This window comes from Lampetra planeri, chromosome 14 (assembly GCF_965212315.1).
Source record: "Lampetra planeri chromosome 14, kcLamPlan1.2.h2, whole genome shotgun sequence".
Taxonomy (NCBI): Eukaryota; Metazoa; Chordata; class Hyperoartia; order Petromyzontiformes; family Petromyzontidae; genus Lampetra; species Lampetra planeri.
The window spans coordinates 3,384,536-3,407,038 of NC_136120.1; the positions used below are offsets into that span (position 1 = coordinate 3,384,536).

Below are 22,503 nucleotides of genomic sequence, written 5' to 3' on the forward strand. Positions count from 1 at the left end.
TTTCCCTTCTACGTGACTTTACCGAAATAACCAAGAATAGGTGTTAAGATGTTAAAACACCAAACTGAAACCTTTTGCAAGGAATCATGTCTGCATTAACCACAGATACTTGTGGTGTAAATACAAAAAAAAACATGCTCTGACAGTATGTATATATACCACAAGTTCTGACGCTGTCTTTCCGACAGACCTGTTCTTCACCTGAGGACGGCTGCTTGCGTTGTGGCCGAAACGTCGTGGCCGAAACGTCGTGAGAATTGTATTTTATTATGTTGTATTTTTAGTATTTTATTATCTCCCTTCTACGTGACTTTACCGAAAGAACCAAGAAGATGAATCCCTGCAGTCACGAAAGCTTTAAATCGAAATCTTAACACCTGTTTTGTTGCCAGAAAAACGGGGAAACCCTATTCTTAAACCACTTGCTTACTTATCAAATTCAACGGAGAGGTAGAAACCAAGTTGTTTCAACAGTCGAGTCACCCACCATTGTGATAACGTCCACAGGCTACGTAATTTGAATTGCACTGGCGTTTGCGGTGCTAATTTCACGGTCAGCCGAAATCAGCGGGGTTCGTCGATGTCGCAACATTTGCCCACGCGCAGACGATTCGTACTGGGTGGGAAAAGGCACAGATTAGCCTGACGTGTCGTGTAATTACAGAGCGTGCTACGCAGATTAAAACATAGCGGTTATTTTACCCCCGGAGTGGCTGCATGAAACGGGAGAGTTGTGTTTGTATGCTTGTCGTGTGCATGTGGGTGGGAGGGGGAGTGTTAAAGTGGTCTGTGTTTATGAGTGCATGAGAGCCCAGGCGACGTGAGGGTGTCACCATCATTTAGGTGTGAATTATGTCGTGGGTTTTTCTGTTGTGTGATGTGGTTTGCGCCCTATAACTTTTATCACAGTGGCCTGGAGTTGACTCCTGATCATAACTCAGCCACAAGTGCAAATTGATACAACGGAACCAGGTCAAGTTGACTCAGTCTAAACTAAACGTAACATGAGGGATCCTTTATTCCAGGGGTGGGGAACCTTTTACCTGTCAAGGGCCATTTGGATATTTATGACATCATTCGCGGGCCATACAAAATCATCAACTTAAACATTGGCCTGTTATATTTGGTCAAACATTTAATTAACTCACCCCTAATGCGATGGCTGGAACTGCTTCTCTCTGGCGAGGCGTGTGATGTTAGCTGGTATTGATGTTGCTGCTACTCGCAACTCCTTTTCCAGGTTTGCTCCGAGATTTAGTGAATTTCGAGTCCCGCCTGTGGTTGCCTTGGCAAGGCCAGAGACCAAATGATTTCGTGGGCCTCATACGGCCCGCGGGCCGTATAAGGCCCACTCCTGCTTTAGTCCAATGGCCAAAGCAGAATCTAGTACCACGGTTTGTTGCAAATGTGTAGTGTGTGAATGTGCTATGACGAAGAGGCATTGCCGGACAAGTTTCCGATTACATACATTTCTCTTTTAAGGCAGTGCTAGTGACGAATGTGTTGAGTTTTCCCAATCTAAACTACTGTCTAGTACAGTACTCCTGTGGCGTAATAAACACATTGACTGGCAGAGGCAACCCACCGCACACACGTACGTGTTATTTTATCCTGCAATAGGTGCACACTAAACTGAGCGTGCCCTGGCGAACATACCAGCGCAAAATAAAAACAAGTCCATGGGCCAGATCATTATTTGCTACCATGGGTAGTGGCAAAATATTGTGAAACCAGTTTCTGTATATGACTAATGCAAGTGCATTATGTAATTATTGTTCAATGAAATAATTGCATCATTTCACTTCAATTGGCAATGTAATGATGATGTTGTTGTTGGTAGAACTCAAGTGTTGCCAGATCGGGTGGTACCAAAACAGTCGAATGTTTGCCCTGGGCTCATGGTCCATTGTCTTTTTTTAATGCGTTCAGTGTGTGCATGCACGTGATACTGATATGTGCAGAATACTTAATAAGGGTATGAGCACGGCAAGCTACGCACGGTGCAAAAGAAGTTCGAAATACATGAGATATTTATTAATTTGAGCCTGCTCACAATGCATGCATAGAATGTGTTGAGAATTATACTTTTTTTATTCGGATGTTTTATGCAAATACTTAATGCGACCTGTGAAGCCACTAGCAGAGCTGAAATCCATCGCGATTGTTTTAATAGATTTTATTCTTAGACACAATCATAACCCCCCCCCCAAATCATGACAATCTAATCTAAACTCAAGAGGTACGTTTCAATCGTTAGAGACGTAATGCTCAATGTATCGTGCGTAACCCAAGCACAAACTATGTGGACACGTCATGTTGGCCTGTTGCTGTGCTTGGATGTGAGTCATCAAAGCAAACATTTAGGATTTATTGACATTTCAAAATCCTCCAAGACTCATCTTACCACAAATATTTACCACGAAATGGTTGCGTAAATTTCAAAGGTGCTAAATGAAAAGCGCTATAAGTTATTGTGTTCTTGGTTCTTTCGGTAAAGTCACGTAGAAGGGAAATAATAAAATAAAACATAATAAAATACAATTCTCACGACGTTTCGGCCACAACGCAAGCAGCCGTCCTCAGGTGAAGTTAAAAGACGCTGTTCTTCACCTGAGGACGGCTGCTTGCGTTGTGGCCGAAACGTCGTGAGAATTGTATTTTATTATGTTTTATTTTATTATTTCCCTTCTACGTGACTTTACCGAAAGAATCAAGAATATGAATCCCTGCAGTCACGAAAGCTTTACATCGAAATTTAAGTTATTGTGTGTGAATGAAGATGATATTTTACGGTAATAACAGTAATTGTTAATGCACACAGTTTCAAAGTGGAAAACGATCAGGATGTTAATTGCGTAAAAATAAACTTGGAAACAACACGACAGTACTGTAAAGATATCTGTTTTACTTCAAATTAAGTTAAAATAAGATAACATTGATCATGGAGCTGGACTCCGAGGCGTTTGACATTTAAGCATTGGTGTCTGAGATGGATGCTTGGAATTTCATGGCAAGATATGATAAGCAACGCGAAAGTTCGGAAGAGAACATAGAGGGTAAGTGTTGTAGACATGATTTGGCAAACACATTCTACTGGGTAGGATAGCTGTACAGGATGGAGGAAAGCAGTCTTAACGAGACAGATGTTGGAATAGTCTACACGAGTCTAGCAATCAAGAGGAACACTTAGAGCAGCTGGTGGGATACTGATGGCAAATCTTGAGGGTCGTGTGTCTACTGTGCAGCAGATGTGAGATATAGGAGAAGGCAGAACGCATTGGATGTGCGGTTGTATCAACGGTTTTTGGCCATGACGTCTTGATATTGTAAATGCAATAAATCTGTAAAGTATGTGAAAATAGATTGTTCGAACAAACACCGTACATTAATACTATATAGGTTAAATTTCGATTTAAAGCTTTCGTGACTGCAGGGATTCATCTTCTTGGTTCTTTCGGTAAAGTCACGTAGAAAAAACCTAATAAAATATAATATATTCTTTTATTATTTCCATTCTACGTGACTTTACCGAAAGAACCAAGAAGACTATATAGGTTATGAACAGCATTGGTGAATGTTTGCAGTCGTAGCAATGAATCTTGATGCTGACATGAAAGTGTTAAAACCCCATCCCCAGGCATTGAACGTGCAATTCAGTGGATGTGTTGCTGTGCCCCCTAGCGGAATGTAGCCATGAATCCGGCAAAGTGATGAATGCCTTGAGCAGCCTTATCCCTTGCGAATCTCAAGGTCTTCGATCTACTCCTATCTGACAAGTTACAACACGCAATTTTGCTGTCTATACATTACATCGTCTTTAATATGGGCCACATTCCTATATAACTGTGGCTTAGAAATGTACACACCTTTGTCATTGAATGCTTCCCCAGTGTTCGTCACGGGAAGTGGCCTTATCTCAGCACACCGGCTCAGTACGGGTTGAAAGGTGGGGAACCCAGGAAAGGTTCCAGATATCATTTCGTCACTGACGTTAGCCGTGACTGAGAATCAAACTTAGGTTGCCCGCCTTATAACGGAGTGCACTATCTATATATATAAAATCGCAAATCTGTCTGTCTGTCTGTGTGTGTGTCTGTCTGTCTGTGTGTCGCCGGACCATACGCAGTTTCATTGGACGAAATGTGAGGGATTTGCGAGACACAATTGGTCCGTTTGGTTTTCCACGGCGGTTGCCCCTGGCAATGGGTAGCGACGCATTCGCTGCGAGGTGGACGCCATTTTTAATTCCCGTTAAAAATATGCGCACGCATTAACACGCGACTCTGAGGTAAATTCATCAAAGTTTCACGTCCTCTTCACTCCCCCCCCCACCACAATGTGTGCAATTACTATTATAGGGTCGGTAGATAATAAAATTATAGCGATTAGACAGTATTATTGTAGCGCGGGGGGGGGGGTAACGGCCCCAGTACCCAGCCTCAGCCGGGTGGGCAATTTAGGCGAGGCCGGAGGCTCTGCACGGTACTAGGCCTCGACACCCCACCACACTATAGGCCGTACATATTACTGCACAGCGGCCGAGGAGATCGTGGCTGGGGGGGGGGGGGGTGCAGGGGTAGCAGCCCATCTGTGTATATATGTAAGGTTATTAAGAAATATATTCTTCACCCGGGCAACGCCGGGTACTTCTGCTAGTCTATATATATAAAATCGCAAATCTGTCTGTCTGTCTGTGTGTGTGTCTGTCTGTCTGTGTGTCGCCGGACCATACGCAGTTTCCCCACCCAGCCCCTCCCTCCCCACCCAGCCCCTCCCCACCCTCCCCTCTCCACCCAGCCCCACCCCTCCCATTTTTGGATGCATGACGGACGGATGGACACAATAATCCCCTGTGGGCTGGTGTAACCAGGAGGTTCCTACCAGTATAATGAGCAGTTGTCGTTTAGTTTTCTCAAAGACACGCTGTGCTTGATATGAACGCAACAATAGGAGCGTGGAACATTCTTTCACTTCGTCAACAGTGGTTGTTGGGTAAGGACAAACTAAGTTCTGTAATATAACAAGAGATGTTCCAGCTAAACAAATGTTTAGAGGAAAACAAAACTGGTTGTATTTACTAAAGTATAGACGGGGTCTTCTTATATAGAAGGAGCACGGTTGATTGGGATGGTGATTAGGACTTGCATTTATGCAACACTTAAATACAACGAGTATCTCCAAGCGTGTTACACAATCATCCCAGATGAACAATATGACCAGGGAGAGAGAAAGGAATAGAGAATAAGGGGGCGTCCATAAATGACGTCACGCAATTTTGAACGATTTTTGACCCTCCCCCCCCCTCGTCACACGGCGTCACAAAAAGTCAGACCCCCCCCCTCAATTATGACGTCGCAAATCTCTTCCCCCCCCCCCCCCCAAAAAAAACATGCTTCAAATCGCTTTAAACTATTGTCATTGTAGTGCGTATTTAATGTAGCGCTGCACTCTGATGTTGTAGGAGAAAACATGTATTAAAAAGTCTATTTAATTAAGTAGAACGTGTTGTCTATATTTATTTAAAGTTGCGCATTTTGATGACTCAGTAAACATGGAAAGTTGGGCCAACGTTGCATATTTATAGGGTAACTAGCAGAAGTACCCGGCGTTGCCCGGGTGAAAAATATATTTCTTAATAACCTTACATATATACACAGATTTCATTGTTATGTAATGTTTGAAAGTTTTCAGAAGATTTTAAATGTATTTTCCCCCCGGGTAACGCTGGGTATATCGAGTTTATACCACAAAGTCGTCGCTTGACACGGGTGGGGTGTCGAGGCCTAGTACCGTGCAGAGCCTCCGGCCTCGCCTAGATTGCCCACCCGGCTGAGGCTGGGTACCGGGGCCGTTACCCCCCCCCCCCCCCGCGCTACAATAATACTGTCTAATCGCTATAATTTTATAATCTACCGACCCTATAATAGTAATTGCACACATTGTGGTGGGGGGGGAGTGAAGAGGACGTGAAACTTTGATGAATTTACCTCAGAGTCGCGTGTTAATGCATGCGCATATTTTTAACGGGAATTAAAAATGACGTCCACCCCGCAGCGAATGCGTCGCTACCCGTTGCCAGGGGCAACCGCCGTCCAATGAACCTGCGTATGGTCCGGCGACACACAGACAGACAGACAGATTTGCGATTTTATATTTTACTAGCATAAGTACCCGGCGTTGCCCGGGTGAAAAATATATTTCTTAATAACCTTACATATATACACAGATGGGCTGCTACCCCTGCCCCCCCCCCCCCCCCACAGGCACGATCTCCTCGGCTGCTGTGCAGTAATATGTACGGCCTATAGTGTGGTGGGGTGTCGAGGCCTAGTACCGTGCAGAGCCTCCGGCCTCGCCTAAATTGCCCACCCGGCTGAGGCTGGGTACCGGGGCCGTTACCCCCCCCCCCCCCCCGCGCTACAATAATACTGTCTAATCGCTATAATTTTATAATCTACCGACCCTATAATAGTAATTGCACACATTGTGGTGGGGGGGGAGTGAAGAGGACGTGAAACTTTGATGAATTTACCTCAAGAGTCGCCTTTTAATGCGTGCGCATATTTTTAACGGGAATTAAAAATGACGTCCACCCCGCAACGAATGCGTTGCTACCCGTTGCCAGGGGCAACCGCCGTCCAATGAAACTGCGTATGGTCTGGCGACACACAGACAGACAGATTTGCGATTTTATATATATAGATATATATAGATGACGGCATTCGTGAACTGCACTTATTTGTATAGGTCAGCAGGGGGTGCTCGTTCATGCCTGCAGTATTTGGTTTCACTCCGACCCTGAAGAAATACTTAAAACTCATTTATTCATAACTCTTCTGCTCTACAAACATCAACATCTTCCCACAGCCACTGCAGATTTAATGACGGCAGGAATGTATCGATTTTAGCAGATTTATTACCTACAATTGTTTACATAAAATGTCATATATGTGACACCTGGGAGCACTTTATAAGCGGAATCAACACATTAAAAAGCGCACCCCCAGTGGCAGCTGTCCCTATGGTTCAGCGCTTGGCAATCGGGGATGTCTGCCAGTAGGGGGCGATGATTGTTAGGTGGTGTAATGATCAATGATGAGGGTCAGTTCATGTGTAGGTGTGAGATGTCTGGGGACGGTAGCAGCACTGCAACTTGATGGACAGCAACAGCGTGGAGGGCCTTTATCCAGCAGTTTCAGTTTCATTTCAGTTTAATTCATTAGGTACTAGCTGTACTACCCGGCTTCGCCCGGCCGCCTTTGTCTCCCCAGTGGCGATGTTCACACCACAACAGTTACTCGTTTGAGGCCGAGTCGACCTAGGAGAGGCCCAGGAGCGGTTGAAATAATCGTCACCGGTGGTGGCCGTAAGCGGGAATCGAACTCGGGTCGCCGGGTTCGTAGCGCAGCGCGCTAACCACGACACTACAATGCGTGACGCTCCCACGTGCGCGGGTCACGTGACAGATGTGACGTCACAGCTCGCTTGCCGTGCAAAAAATAACTGCATTATTGAGCACCCCCCCCCCCCCCCCCCAAAAAAGTGTATTTTTTATAATTTCCGCATGGTGTACAGTCTGTAAAGTACCCAAATGGCAAATTTCCAGTTTGTTGCATGTCGGGAAGTACGCTAAACATTTTGAACAGACACACATAATCACAACTTTGCCTTTTATATAGATGGAGATAACCCTGTGAGCCATTCGGCTCTTGAATCGGGTGCAACCGCAACAAACAAGAACAGTGAAGAGACAGTGGCCGATTATTATGCACGGGACAGGCCCTGTTAGGCTGGATTTTGTAAATTCTGGATATCGCCTGATGAAGCTGGTGGTAATCACCAGCGAATGTTGTGGGTTTACTCTCCAACAAACCGGTGTGCTGAAATAGTAACTAATTGGCACGTCTTGTTTACTCGACAAACCTTAATAATTGGCTGTGTCGGGTGGTGGCGGGTATAACGACACATTTATATATTTACGCGATGTAACAAAACAAAAGACTTCATGGGAATTCCCTCCCAATCGTCTTTTCCGAGCAATCTCACTCAAGTTCATTTTGATTGAGCAGATTCAGTAAATCATTCAGAACTAAATTTCGATTGAAAGCTTTCGTGACTGCAGGGATTCATCTTCTTGGTTCTTTCGGTAAAGTCACGTAGAAGGGAAATAATAAAATAATACAAAATAAAACATTATAAAAGGGAAATAATAAAATAATAAAAATAAAACATAATAAAATAAAAGTATTTTATTATGTTTATTTTTATTATATAAAAGTATTTTATTTTATTGTTTTATCTTCATCATATAAAAGTATTGTATTGTTTTATTTTTATATTATAAAAGTATTTTGTTTTATTTGTATCATTTTATCATTTCCCTTCTACGTGACTTTACTGAAATAACCAAGAAGATCATTAAGAACTAAATAAAAAAAGCACTTAATATAATTTATAGAGCGCTAGCACTCAATACGTTCGCCATGGCTTACGAAACGGTAACAGAATGGGATGATTTAAATAGCAGGTGCGTTGACGATTAATGGATAAGTGACACTGGGGGATACTTCCTTAAACGCAACTTCCGCGGTCAACACAAATCAACGTTAAATCAAAGCCCTAACATTGAATTACCTGCAAAGCAATTCGTCTCGGGAAAATTTGCCTCCAGATCGATCGCAGCACAAATAACAAAAATAAGCTCCTGAAACATTAATCGTTAAACAAATGGAGGTTGATCGCTCATAGCGGTAATGCTGCATGTTAAGGTACAAGAGTACTACATTATGCAAAAGGCAACTACAAAGCGAAGCTTTAAAGAATCGACGGCGTCTCATCATATTGTGCTTTATACGGGGAGAGTAGAAAGAGGACACCTTTGCAGCGACGACATTGACGGTAGTTTGAGGCGTTAAGGGAGAGAGAGAAGTCGTGATAACTAATTCACACACACCGGGACAGAGATCGATAACGTCGACTCGACAGCCATCTTGCTCAGGGAAAACAACGCAACTTCCGCCTCGGCCAACCCATGCGTGCTGACGTCACCCACCGTGCGTGGTGACGTCACCCACCCTGCGTGATAACGTCACTTACCCTGCGTGATAACGTCACTCACCCTGCGTGCCGACGTCAACCCCCCCTGCGTGCCGACGTCACTTCACCCCCTGCGTGGTAACGTCACCCACCCAGCGTGGGACGTCACCTACCCTGCGTGGTGACGTCACAACGCAGGAGGCGGGTATGACGTTATCACGCAGGGGTGGTGACGTCACAACGCAGGAGGCGGGGTGACGTCACCACCCCTGCGTGAAAACGTCATACCCACCCTCCGCGTTTAACGTCACCCCCCCACCCTCCGCTGCGTGGTGACGTCAACCCCACCCTGCGCGCTGACGTCGAAACTCTTGCCCCGCGTAACCAAGGCGACGACGGGGACGCGCCCCCCCCCCCCTCCTTTCCCGCGCAAAGCGAGGCGTGACGTCACACCGCGCGGGTATGACGTCACACCGTGCGGGTATGACGTCACGCGGCGCGCTGCCACTGCGAGGCTCACAACTTGACAGGCGGTGGCGGGCGGGGTGCCATGGTCCGGGCCGGCCGCTGCTGCTGCTGCTGCCGCTGCTGTTGCCGCTGAAGCTCTTGCCGCCTGGCGCCCCCCTCCCCACTCCGCTCCCCACCGGCAGAGCCGCTCAGAGACGGCGACAATGACGCTGATAGGAGCGAGCGACTTCGTGGCGGAGGCGATGGATGATTACAGCGCGCCCACCGCCTCGGACTTCGGCAGCCGCATCGCGAGCTGCAGACACACCGTGAGCACGCTGGAGGAGGTGAGCCGTGGTGGTGGTGTGGTGGTTGTGTTGTGTTGTGGTGGTGGTGTTGTGGTGGTAGTGAGCACGCTGGAGGAGGTGAGCGGTGGTTGTGGTGGTGTTGTTGTGGTGGTGGTGTGAGTGGTGGTTGTGGTTGGTGTGAGTGGTGTTGTGGTGGTGTTGTGGTTGCGTTGTGGTGGTGTTGTGGTTGGTGGTTGTGGTGGTTTTGGTGGTTGTGTCTTTGTGGAGAAGTTGTCTGTCGTGAGGGTTTGTGATATTGTTGGGATCGCGCTGTTTGGGTAGTGGTGTGGTGTTGGTGGTTGGAGGTAGTTAGTGTCAGTGGAGTTCTCTTACGACAGCTGTGATTTTTTTTTTTGGGATCGCGTCTTTGGTCGTGGTAGAAGAAGGTGGTGGTGGTGGTGTAAGGATGGGGGGGTATCAGTGAAGTCAATGGAGAAGTTGCTGCTCTGTGAGGGTTGTGATTGTTTGAGTCTCTCTGTGTTGAGTGGTGGTGGTGATGGTGGTGGTGACGGTGGTGTAAGGAGGAGGTGGGGGTATCGGTGAAGTCAATGGAGAAGTTGCTGCTCTGTGAGGGTTGTGATTTGTCCGCGCGCGGTCTCCGTAGCGAGATGTCAACAACGCGTGACGCTGTTAACACGTGCGGCTATACACAATCATTGTTATACACAATCACTGTTATACACAATCACTGTTATACACAATCACTATTATACACAATAGCTGTGTTATACACAAACACTGCGTTATACACAATCACCGTGTTATACACAATCACCGTGTTATACACAATCACTGTTATACACGATCACTGTGTTATACACAATCACTCTGTTATACACAATCACTCTGTTATACACAATCACTATGTTATACACAATCACGGTCTTATACACAATCACTCGGTTATACACAACCACTCGGTTATACACAACCACTCGGTTATACACAACCACTGCCATACACAATCATTGTGTTATACATAATCAATGTGTTATACACAATCACTGTGTTATACACAATAACTATGTTATACACAATCACTGTTATACACAATCATTGTGTTATACACAATCATTGCGTTATACATAATAACTGTGTTATACACAATTATTGTGTTATACACACTCATTGTGTTATACACAATCACTATTATACACAATCACTCTGTTATACACAATCATTGTTATACACAATCATTGTTATACACAATCATCGTGTCATACACAATCACTGTGTTACACAATCATCGCGTTATACACAATCATCGTGTCATACACAATCATTGCGTTATACATAATAACTGTGTTATACACAATTATCGTGTTATACACACTCATTGTGTTATACACAATCACTATTATACACAATCACTCTGTTATACACAATCGTTGTTATACACAATCATCGTGTCATACACAATCACTGTGTTACACATAATCATCGCGTTATACACAATCATCGTGTCATACACAATCATTGTGTTATACACAATAATTGTTATACACAATCATTGTGTTATACACAAGCATTGTTATACACAATCGCGTGTTATACATACTCATCGTGTCATACACAATCATTATGTCATACACAATAACTCTCATACATAATCGTTGTGTTATACACAATCACTGTGTTATACACAATCACTGCGTTATACATACTAGTCGTGTTGTAACGGGGTTATACATACTCATTGTGTTTTAACGTGGTTATACACAACCATTGTGTTGTTATACGCGTATTATACAATGCAGCCAAATCTATAACAATGCTAACACTCGGTGTTCGAGTAACATGTGTAACATCACAGTTCTAGACAATGTTTGATTATAACAATACTGCAACATAGGTAAAGCATGCACCATGAGAGTACTTGTGACAATTCTATATAAGTTGTGATTTTAACATTGGTGTACTGCAATAGAAAGATGGCATTGTATAAAATAATCACGTGTGTGTCACAAGACGTGAAATCATAACCATAATTTCGCCAACAGTTATGTGCAAAGCATACGACTGGAAACAATATTAAGTGTACGGGTGACACGTAACGTAACAGGTTATACACCATATGATTATAGCGACGCTGAATACGTACTTGAAATTTAACATGTAAAATATAGCGTGTGTCAGTGGATGTGGAATTACAACTACAGTTTTTGTAATAACAATACGTGTGTTTAATTACACTCACAAAACAGCATGGTACGTATAGCATGGAAATAAGAAACCCTGGTTGGTATGTGAGTGAGTGATAACTCGTTTCCCTCGCTTTACGCAGTATTAAATGCACACACAGTAGTACACACACAATACACACACAATACACATACAGATACACACACAACACACACACAGGTACACACACAACACATACAGGTACACCACACAATACACACACAGTAGTATACACACAGATACACACACAACACACACACAGGTACACCACACAATACACACACAGTAGTATACACACAGTAGTACACACACAATACACACACAATACACATACAGATACACAACACATACACAGGTACACACACAACACATACAGGTACACCACACAATACACACACAGATACACACACAATACACACACAACACATACAGTTACACCACACAATACACACACAATACACATACAGATACACACAGTAGTATACACACAGTAGTACACACACAATACACACAATACACACACAATACACACACATTAGTACACACAGGTACACACAGGTGCACACACAATACACACAGTACACACACAATACACACACGTACACACACAGTAGTACACACAGTACACACAGTAGTACACACACAATACACACACAATACACACACAGGTACACACACAGGTACACACACAATACACACACAGGTACACCACACAATACACACACAGGTACACACACAGGTACACACACAATACACACAAAGTACACACACACAATACACACACAGGTACACACACAGTACACACAGTAGTACACACACAATACACACACAGTAGTACACACTGCACACAGTATTACACACACAGTACACACACAGTAGTACACACAGTATTACACACACAGTACACACACAGTACACACAGTAGTACACACACAATACACACACAGTAGTACACACTGCACACAGTATTACACACACAGTACACACACAGTAGTACACACAGTATTACACACACAGTATTACACACAGTAGTACACACACAGGTACACACACAGTAGTACACACAGTATTACACACAGTAGTACACACACAGGTACACACACAGTAGTACACACACAGTAGTACACACAGTAGTACACACACAGGTACACACACAGTAGTACACACACAGTAGTACACACAGTAGTACACACACAGTATTACACACAGTAGTACACACACAGGTACACACACAGTAGTACACACACAGTAGTACACACAGTATTACACACACAGTATTACACACAGTAGTACACACACAGGTACACACACAGTAGTACACACAGTATTACACACAGTAGTACACACACAGGTACACACACAGTAGTACACACACAGTAGTACACACAGTAGTACACACACAGGTACACACACAGTAGTACACACACAGTAGTACACACAGTAGTACACACAGTAGTACACACAGTAGTACACACACAGGTACACACACAGGTACACACACAGTAGTACACACAGTAGTACACACAGTAGTACACACAGTAGTACACACACAGTAGTACACACACAGTAGTACACACAGTATTACACACAGTAGTACACACACAGGTACACACACAGTAGTACACACAGTAGTACACACACAGTAGTACACACAGTAGTACACACAGTAGTACACACAGTACACACACCGTACACACACAATACACACAGTACACACACCGTACACTGTTGCCCCACGTCCGACCGCATAGCCGCCCGCATACGAGTGAATTCAAACCACAGCAAATTTTGGGTACAAATAGGTGAGCCGCATCTTCGCGAAACCGCAACAACCCAAACCCGCATGAAGCTATAGGGAAACCTGCATTAAAGGTATGGAGCAGTGGCGTAATGGTTAGCACATTGCGCTATGAACCTGGCCACCAGAGTTCTAACTAACGATGTTTTATTATTTTACCGGTTAATGCCCAGCTCAGCAAAGTGGCTTATCATGTGGACATTTGTCGCAGCGAAATACTGTAAACGCACGTTTCTAAATGTGGAGGGGAAAACTCTGAGAACCCAGAGAAAAATCCACACGACCACGAGGAGAACACGCAAGCTGCAAATATACAGCCGTCAGGGTCGGGATCGAACCCACTACCTCCTACAAACCAGGTGCGGCAGGTCACATTATCCGAGCCACCGTCGGTTTCCGGCTGCCACTAAAATCAGTGACGAGTGATATCCGAACCTGCCGGGGGTACAACCTTCATTGACCACCGTGGAGAAGTACGGTTAATCAGCCCATGTGGCGACACGGAATGGGAAGGGCTTTCATGTTATCTCCATATATATGAAAGGCAAAGCTGTGATTTTGTGTGTCTGTTCAAAATGTTTAGCGTACTTTCTCGACATGCATCAAACTTGAAATTTGCCGTGTGGGTACTTTCCAGACTGTACAGCATGCAACAATTATAAAAATACACTTTTGGGGGGGGAGCTCAATAATGCAGATATTGTTTGCACGGCAAGTGAGCTGTGACGTCACATCTGTCACGTGACCCGCGCACGTGGAAGCGTAACACATTGTAGTGTAGCAGGTAGCGCGCCGCGCTACGAACCCAGCGACCCGAGTTCGATTCCCGCTCACGGCCACCACCGGTGACGATTATTTGAACCGGTACTGGGCCTCCCCCTAGGTCGACTCAGCCTCAAACGAGTAACTGCTGTGGTGTGTGAACATCGCCACTGGGGAGACAAAGGCGGCCGGGCATCGTGAATCCAAGTCCCGGGCGAAGCCGGGTAGTAAAGCTAGTTTATTAGATAAATACATTAAACCGCGCACGAATACTTGTGTGCACACATCAGGTCTCCATTTGAAAAGAGTCTTTGAAACTGTGTGTGTTCTAGCTTGTGGTTGCACAACCATGGAACAACTTGGACTTCAACGGGGCGCACGTACACATGCCTTGCCTTCACCAGCTACAGCGATTTCCAGTAAAAGCATTACGCCAATGAAATTGTTACCTCGGACATCTCTGCCAATAATATCGCCGCAGGATGTTGGTAGGTGTGCGGTGAATATCTCGGCAGCAGCTACACAAGTTTTGGCTCGTAAGTAACCAAATCGAAGTGCTTGTCATGTCGCAGAGTTCACCGCTGTTAACCCAAGGGTATAGATGGAGCCCAGTGGTCGGGTCTGGAAGCAGAGAATATGGCTTATTCATCCCTTTATGCAATGATGTGTTACATGTCTTGAATAGGGTCATACACGAGCCTAGAACATGTATACCAAAGACATCATGGCCAGGTTTTTGAATGCCAGGGATGCTTGCATCCTAGGGTTACAAGGTAAACATGCCATACTGTGTGTTGGTAATATTTGCAATTTATTTCCGCTTGCGTGTTATGAGGGTGCCTTGGCTTGGCTCTCTCAAGAAAAAAAATCGTAGATTCTGAACCCTAAGAGCAAATGATGTTACTCCCTGCAGCGTGTGTTGTTTATATGTGTGTGGACTGTGGGGTCTTGGGTGAAGTGGTAGCGAAGTGATATGCCCAATGTCCGACGAACTTGGCAACCTGAGTTCAATTACTCTTTGGTTATTTCGGTAAAGTCACGTAGGTATAAAATAAAATAAATCACGATGCTTGTGTTGCGCCCGAAACGTCGTGATTTATTTTATTTTCTACCTACGTGACTTTACCGAAAGAACCAAAAGCTTCAAATCAAGACTGAGTTCAATTCTTGGCGATTTGCAAACATCATTGGTGGACATTTAAACTGGTCCTGATCCTTCCCTAGGTCGACTGGGTCTGAAATGAGTACTGAAATGAGTACGTGACTGCAGGGATTCATCTTCTTGGTTCTTTCGGTAAAGTCACGTAGAAAGGAAATAATAAAATAATAAAAATATTACATAATAAAATCAAATTCTCACGACGTTTCGGAACACCACCAAGCTTGGTGGTGTTCATTCGGACGCTGTCTTTCCGACAGCCCTGTTCTTCACCTGAGGACGGCTGCTTGCGTTGTGGCCGAAACGTCGTGAGAATTGTATTTTATTATGTTTTCTTTTTATTATTTTATTATTTCCCTTCTACGTGACTTTACCGAAAGAACCAAGAAGATGTGTGTACCACTTGACCATGCACACACACACACACCATGGTGTTTTCAACATGGCAGCGTTGAAGCATGTGCTCGTGTCATCTTGTATTACGTAGCCATGGGTGGGGTGTCAGATTGGGGTGTGTTGGTTTTCATGTTTTACTTAGCAGTGAGCAATAATGGTGTTGTCATAATGTTACGTGGGGTGTGCTCCTATAAAATAGTGCTTATTACAACAGACGGATGGCCCATCAGCAGCTCTTTGGCCCTGAAGCTGTTTGCCATTCTGAAACGTAATATCACAGGAACAAATTAATGTGTTTGTGGAAGCTGATTTTTAACAGAATGGTGGACAGTGTTGCCTTTACCACCAGCAGTAGCAACCATGATTAAGGTCTCCTTAAGCATCACCCTTTGCCTCATCAGGCAACAATCCATTTGGCTCCTTCACACGAGTCGAGTAAATTGTTCCATCTCCATGGTTCTCCATCTCCATCATCTCGGGCGTGTTTTCCCTGTTTGACGTCCCCCAATGGCAGTGCCTTTCCTGTAATAACAGGCGTTTGGGACGAAGTGTCCCCCAAATAAGCATTCGGTCGCTGTTCAGTGACAATGCTAGTTTTGTGTCACTGGTGTCAATTCCGCACTGCGTGGTACCATGTAGGTCTGACCTCTCGCTCAGCAGAGATTGCCTTGGGGTCTTTCCTAATGGTTTTCGGCGCTGGAGAGGAGAGCGTGTGAATGAGAGTAGAGCAAGACAAAAGGGCTAGGGGGTAGACGGCAGAGGTCGCAACCGGGTTTTGATTCCTTACCCGTACCCGGCCGCACCAGGGTCACAAACGGGTACCCTACCCGTACCCGGCCGGGTACGGGTAGGGTACGGGTATCGGGTACCCGATTGCGACCTCTGGGATGAAGCCATGTTGCAGGCACGGGTGGGTTGATTCTAGGAACTTGAATTGTGAGAAGAGACAAGACGTTGGGAAATGAGTGACAAACGGTTACTCACCAGTGACTCACGGCCTACCCGTACCCGGCCGCACCAGGGTTGCAAACGGGTACCCGTACCCGGCCGGGTATGGGTAGGCGGGTATCGGGTAGGATACGGGTATCGGGTACCCGGTTGCGACCTCTGGTAGACGGGGTCCAGTCCATGGAGGACCTTCAAAACACTGATCTTGTAGTTCACTCAGAAATGAATGTGGAGTTATCCGAAGTTTGGGGTGGTGAGTCTCTGATCCAAGTACTGATCAGGGTTGACCTGGCTTCACCTCGAGATATGACCGGTGCATTCAGGGTGATCTTTATGTAAGGCACATTGAAATGTCTTATTTGCACAAGTGTTTAATTGTTATCGAATAGCCTATGAAGGGCAAAAACGCCATGCTCTTGCCATTTATATTTGTTTGTCTGCTTGGTTTTTTTTTCAATTGGAGCTTCTGACTTTAGATAATGTAAGCGTGTGTATCGCTTAATATTTTTCATACCAGACAATAAGTCTTTTAACTTAGCAGAGGGATTTAGGTATTTCGTGGCACATATTTTGAATGACTGACATAGGCATGTAACGATCCGGACATATTTCTCATATCCGAACCTAATGCTCTGCCATCAACATGGACAGCGAGTAGTGTGGGTGCGGACAGGCTGTTCTCAAAAAACATGACGGTATGTGAAGAGTGGTGCTTCATTATCGCGGTTCTGGAAAGGCGGCGTATTGTTGCTGCACTCAGGTTACTGGCCACACAATAGACTATTACATAATAACCCTCTCCCTACAGGTGTGATCATTGATCAGCCGGGTGTCTGTCGTTGGAAATCTTGCACAAGGTTAAGCTGTGCATTGAGTCTATATCATCGAGGTATCATCAAACATTTACCGATGGCTCATTGACATGTCCCGTCGTGTCCCTAAAGGAGAACCACGATTTAATTATTTTGTGCGAATACCACTTTACAGAGGACGCATCGGACCTCAGGGTTGCTGCTGCTGCTGCTGCGCGTGATTAAGCTACTGCACCGTTATAATCTCTGACAAGTAGGGCTGGAATCGCGTAACAACAAAGGCTCGTAGTGGAGGCATTTCGAGTGCCATTAAGCATCGGCGCTTGCAATATCGCGCTGTGCATCTGCTGTTAAGATAGCGCCGTGCGGCACACACACACACTGCAAGTGCTTCTTCCTGGCTGGTTTATTCGCCGCGGCAAACATTCCGTTTCGCAGCGGGATGATGAGTGCAGCCGTTAACATTTCACTCTGCTAACCACGAGCACATTACCAACTGCGATAAAAAAAAATTACCCGCGGATAGTGTGAGAGAGCTCCAAAACAGGATAACATCCACAGTTTATTTTAAATTGTGCACTGTAAACAGTTTCTTTATGGTGTCACGCTGTGCTTTTTTGATTGGCCATTGGTGTCATGACAATATCTGTAGAAATGTTAGCTCCTTTAAAATGTAAAGCACTGCTTCAGTACGTTAATATGCACACCTTGCATTGAAGCACTCGCACCAAGCTGAAAAGCAAAGGAGGATTTGCTGCGATGGCCAGTCTACAAAAGCTTACACCCAAGCCCCACATTCAGCTGGTCACGCATTCCACAGGCGGAAGCATTCGGTCCATCCATTCTTTACACAAGCGCCGAATCAATTGCGTTGCATCTCTTGTCACATTCACCGCGGATTCGTACGCTCCAGAAGCAGCCCATTTCATCCTTGTCCAGTCTGCCTCCGTTAATACATATTCACACGCTCCAATATGTTTGCGTATTTCTCCTTTCACCACGGTGAGTTTGTTCAAATACAGCACAGCGGTGTTTCCTACCGCAAAGTGACTTTAGCACATAGCCTGGGTGGCACGATGTTCATCTGCTGCGAAACGGATCTAGAGAAAAACACTAGTGTCCTGTCTAATACAACCCTTATGCATGCACTCTTCAACGTTCATAAGTTTAAATTGGTTTGCTCGTATTCGGGGTGAAGTGGGCTTGTTTGGGCTGGTCTGGTGAGTCCCAAGTCGGTAAATTAAGGTCTACGATGTCGATGTTGCTGATGGTGGTGGCGTGCATTCCTTAGCTGCTTTCAGCAAAAGTGTTTAATTTCATTTGGTTTTATTTACTCTGCTATAATTTGAAATGTTAACCCAGGAAATCCCCACTGAGTGTTCACTTGTGTTTTAGGAGGGCTTCTGCTAAGGAGTTTTAAGCCAATTTCTTTCTGGGTACATTTTTTAATGCTATTTGAGCCTTAGCAGGCATTTCCGCAGAATCCAAAAATTATTGCATTTCATTTTGGTTCTGTACGACTTGTTGAATGTAGTCTTTTCCAAAGGCCACTTCCTGCGACCCACCACAGCGCACATGTAGGTTCCCTCTGCCTATTTCCAATGCGGACATTATGGAACGAATCTATTTAAATTTCGTTAAGAAGATGTGAAAACTTGGAGGGACGGGCGGAAAGGTTGAGGGAAGAGTTTGTTTTCAACCCCCCCCCCCCCCCAGTTAATATTCTTTGGGAATTTCTTTCGATCTTTAATATGTTTATAATATGGCTACGTATCGGGTAGCAGAGGGAAGTGAAGCACTCATTGCATTCTAATTTTAAGCTCAAACATCTATGCTCCCTTCACCGAGCCGCAACTGACTGACCAATTTCCTGAACTGTAGTAAAAACAACCCCGACGATCCGCATGGCGTTGGAAAGGTCCTCATCCAGCAGCGGATTGACGGGGCCGTATGCGGACATGGGCACTGAAGGGGATGATGTTGGTGTTGGCTGTTGTCCTCGGCTAACTATGGGAGACTGGTGGCACCCTCGCTTGGAGCAGCTCCCTGTATTAGCACCCTGTTCCATTGTCACGTGGTTCACGGCGCTCGTGGTCCCCGTGGCCCCCTGCCTGACACGTGCGCACCTCTTTCTGCCAGCGGTCGTTGAAGCGCGGCGACTGCTGTGCCGAATGACGAGAGGAAATAACTTAAATTAGACATGTTGATAGTAATGCTCATTGCTGTATTGTCTGGGCAGTGATGATGGGCCATGGAGTCAATTTGAATGAACAAAAATGTGTTTATCAATGAAAGCCTCACTGGGGCATAAGAATAAATTGGGCACATTGCTCTGCTGCTTTTTCTTATGAATTGAGATTTCTTAAAGCACTCCCAACTTGCTCTCGTGCACCTCTTTACTTGCTATCACGTATCAATCAGAAGTTTGACGTTAATCAATAAAAGGGAATAAAAGCTGAAAAAGTGCTCAAAGAAGCAGGGAGAGATGGATCTTGGGAGTTCCGATGAGAGACGGGAAGAGGCTCACACGGATTAGATTCATCATTTGGGAGCAAAACTCATGCATACTTTGCGATGACACTCAAAGTTTTACACAGATTGGTTTCCTGACCCACTTGCTGTACTGCCACCTCCCAGCATGTTTGGAGTCGGATTATTTACGGGTCTCTGTGATTCACTAACTCCCCGCCTCCAGAGTTCTGGATCACAGACATGCCTGCCATCATGCCCCAACTTGCATTGATTGGGGCAGACATCCTCTGCAGGAATGGACAGCAGAAGAGGGACGTGGCTTTGATGCAGGGCCGTCATTTAATTAGGAGTTTGAATGTTTGAGGTTTGCTTGATCGCCTTGCCTGTCGGCTAACAACAGCTGCACTGAGCTCGGTAGATGGGCTCCGGTGGCCCCCTCCAAGTACCAACGTCAAGTGCAAGCCGCTGCCTTTAATTAATGTCGATTGCATGGGAAACTATAAATAATTATTAAGCTGAGAGCGATGCTGCAAGGAGATTAAAGTGCAGAGGCTCATATCTCATCCCAAGCTGAGAAGGAGCAATGGGATTGTCTTTACACGGACGCCTTGTGCTATGATTGATTCGATTTTTATTATATCCTGTCTTGTTTATATATATGTATCGCCCTGTGTCACTCAACTGCTAGGTGAGGGTGTGTCTACATCATGCAGGTTGTGGAGTGTTGTTTGACTAAGCCTCACCACACTGGTTAGCACGGGTTTGTGAATGCTGGAGAGCACACGTGTGGATTTTGATGTACAGCCCTCTGCTACCCACAACGTAGCCCCAAAATCGATAACACCTGTTTGTTAAACAAGTTTCTTTTATTTTACCAGGTAGGGCCCATTGAGCTCTATAGCTCTTTTTTTCAGAAGCGACCTGGCCACAAATGATAGCTCAACGCAGCTGCGTATCGTGTGGAAATTTATAGCAGCCAAATACTCTGAACGCAAGTTGATTCTAAATGTGGAGAGAAAAACCAGAGGGCCCAAGCAAGGTAGTTAACATCTTGACACCGTGGCGCCCAAATGCGTGGTGGGTGAAATTTGCAACACCTATGCAAACACTGTCCAGGTTGAAATTTGCTTAGCTTGTGAGATCTGATGAGATTGGATGTGGTGATTTGGTCATAGAGTATACACCACTGTGTTACAAAACTTTCATTCTTTTCGAGTAATATTTCCGGCTTTGCATTCTTCCTCTCGATCAGCGCAGAGGGGACAAATGGAAACATTGTTCTGAAGCAACGGGGTGAGATAACACTGGTCAACATAAAAAAAAAATTCTGACCTGGACTTTTGCAGCTGTTTTAGACTTATTTCAGGGTGCTGATTATAAATCTGATCTCAGATTTGCTCTATGACATCTCATTTTTATGCTATCGGAATACCCCATTTTCATTGATTTTACCCGAAATTAACTCTGTCACTTATGATTGCAAGTTGTTGCGAGTCGGTGACTGCTTTAGTGTTAAAATATGGTGCTGTATTTTTAGGATAGTGTGTTTATAATATCATTTTATGTAGATATCCACATTTATTTAATATTTTTCTTCTGCAGTTTTTATTGAAAATACAATATTTGACATCTCAAAAACCTGATGTGATAGACAAAAACTGATGCCAAATTTGGAATCAGCACCCCAAAATTACCTTATGACCGTTGGAATACCTTATGCCAGAAAAAGTGTGTTGACCAGTGTCATTCTAGATTTGAAGCTTTCGTGACTGCAAGGATTCATTCTCTTAGGTTTTTTCGGTAAAGTCACGTAGGTAAAAAATTTAAATTAATAAAAGTAAAATAAAACAAATAAAAAAATTCACGACGTTTCGGAAGGAACACAAGCCTCCGTCTTCAGGTGGAACCGTCATAGACCAGTGTCATGTTTTTGCTCGGTGTGGCAATTCCACGCTGGCCCCCCGGGGTCGCTGACGGTGCGAGCGATAAGAGCTCGCGGCGATTGATGCAGGTGATCTCTCTCGGCTCGCCACCGCTCGAGTGGAAGCCAGAGCAGGCGCTGGGTTCGAAAAATTCACAGCCGTCGGGAGATTTAGCACTGTGCATCGGCGCTGCACGGTTAATGCCCAAGCAGGGAGTAATGGA

The 22,503-nt window shown here is 44.9% G+C and overlaps 1 protein-coding gene across 3 annotated transcripts in view; it reads left to right on the forward strand.

Moving 5' to 3' along the window:
* The first annotated feature begins 9,503 nt into the window (after nucleotides 1-9,503).
* Nucleotides 9,504-22,503, forward strand: part of LOC144722308 (arf-GAP with SH3 domain, ANK repeat and PH domain-containing protein 2-like) — a 94,390-nt gene continuing 81,390 nt past the window's right edge. For all 3 annotated transcript variants that reach the window (XM_078600448.1, XM_078600449.1, XM_078600450.1), the window contains exon 1: nucleotides 9,504-9,830. In XM_078600448.1, coding sequence (XP_078456574.1) covers nucleotides 9,708-9,830 — 123 coding nt within the window. In that variant the 5' untranslated portion in view covers nucleotides 9,504-9,707. The remainder of the gene's footprint in view (nucleotides 9,831-22,503) is intronic.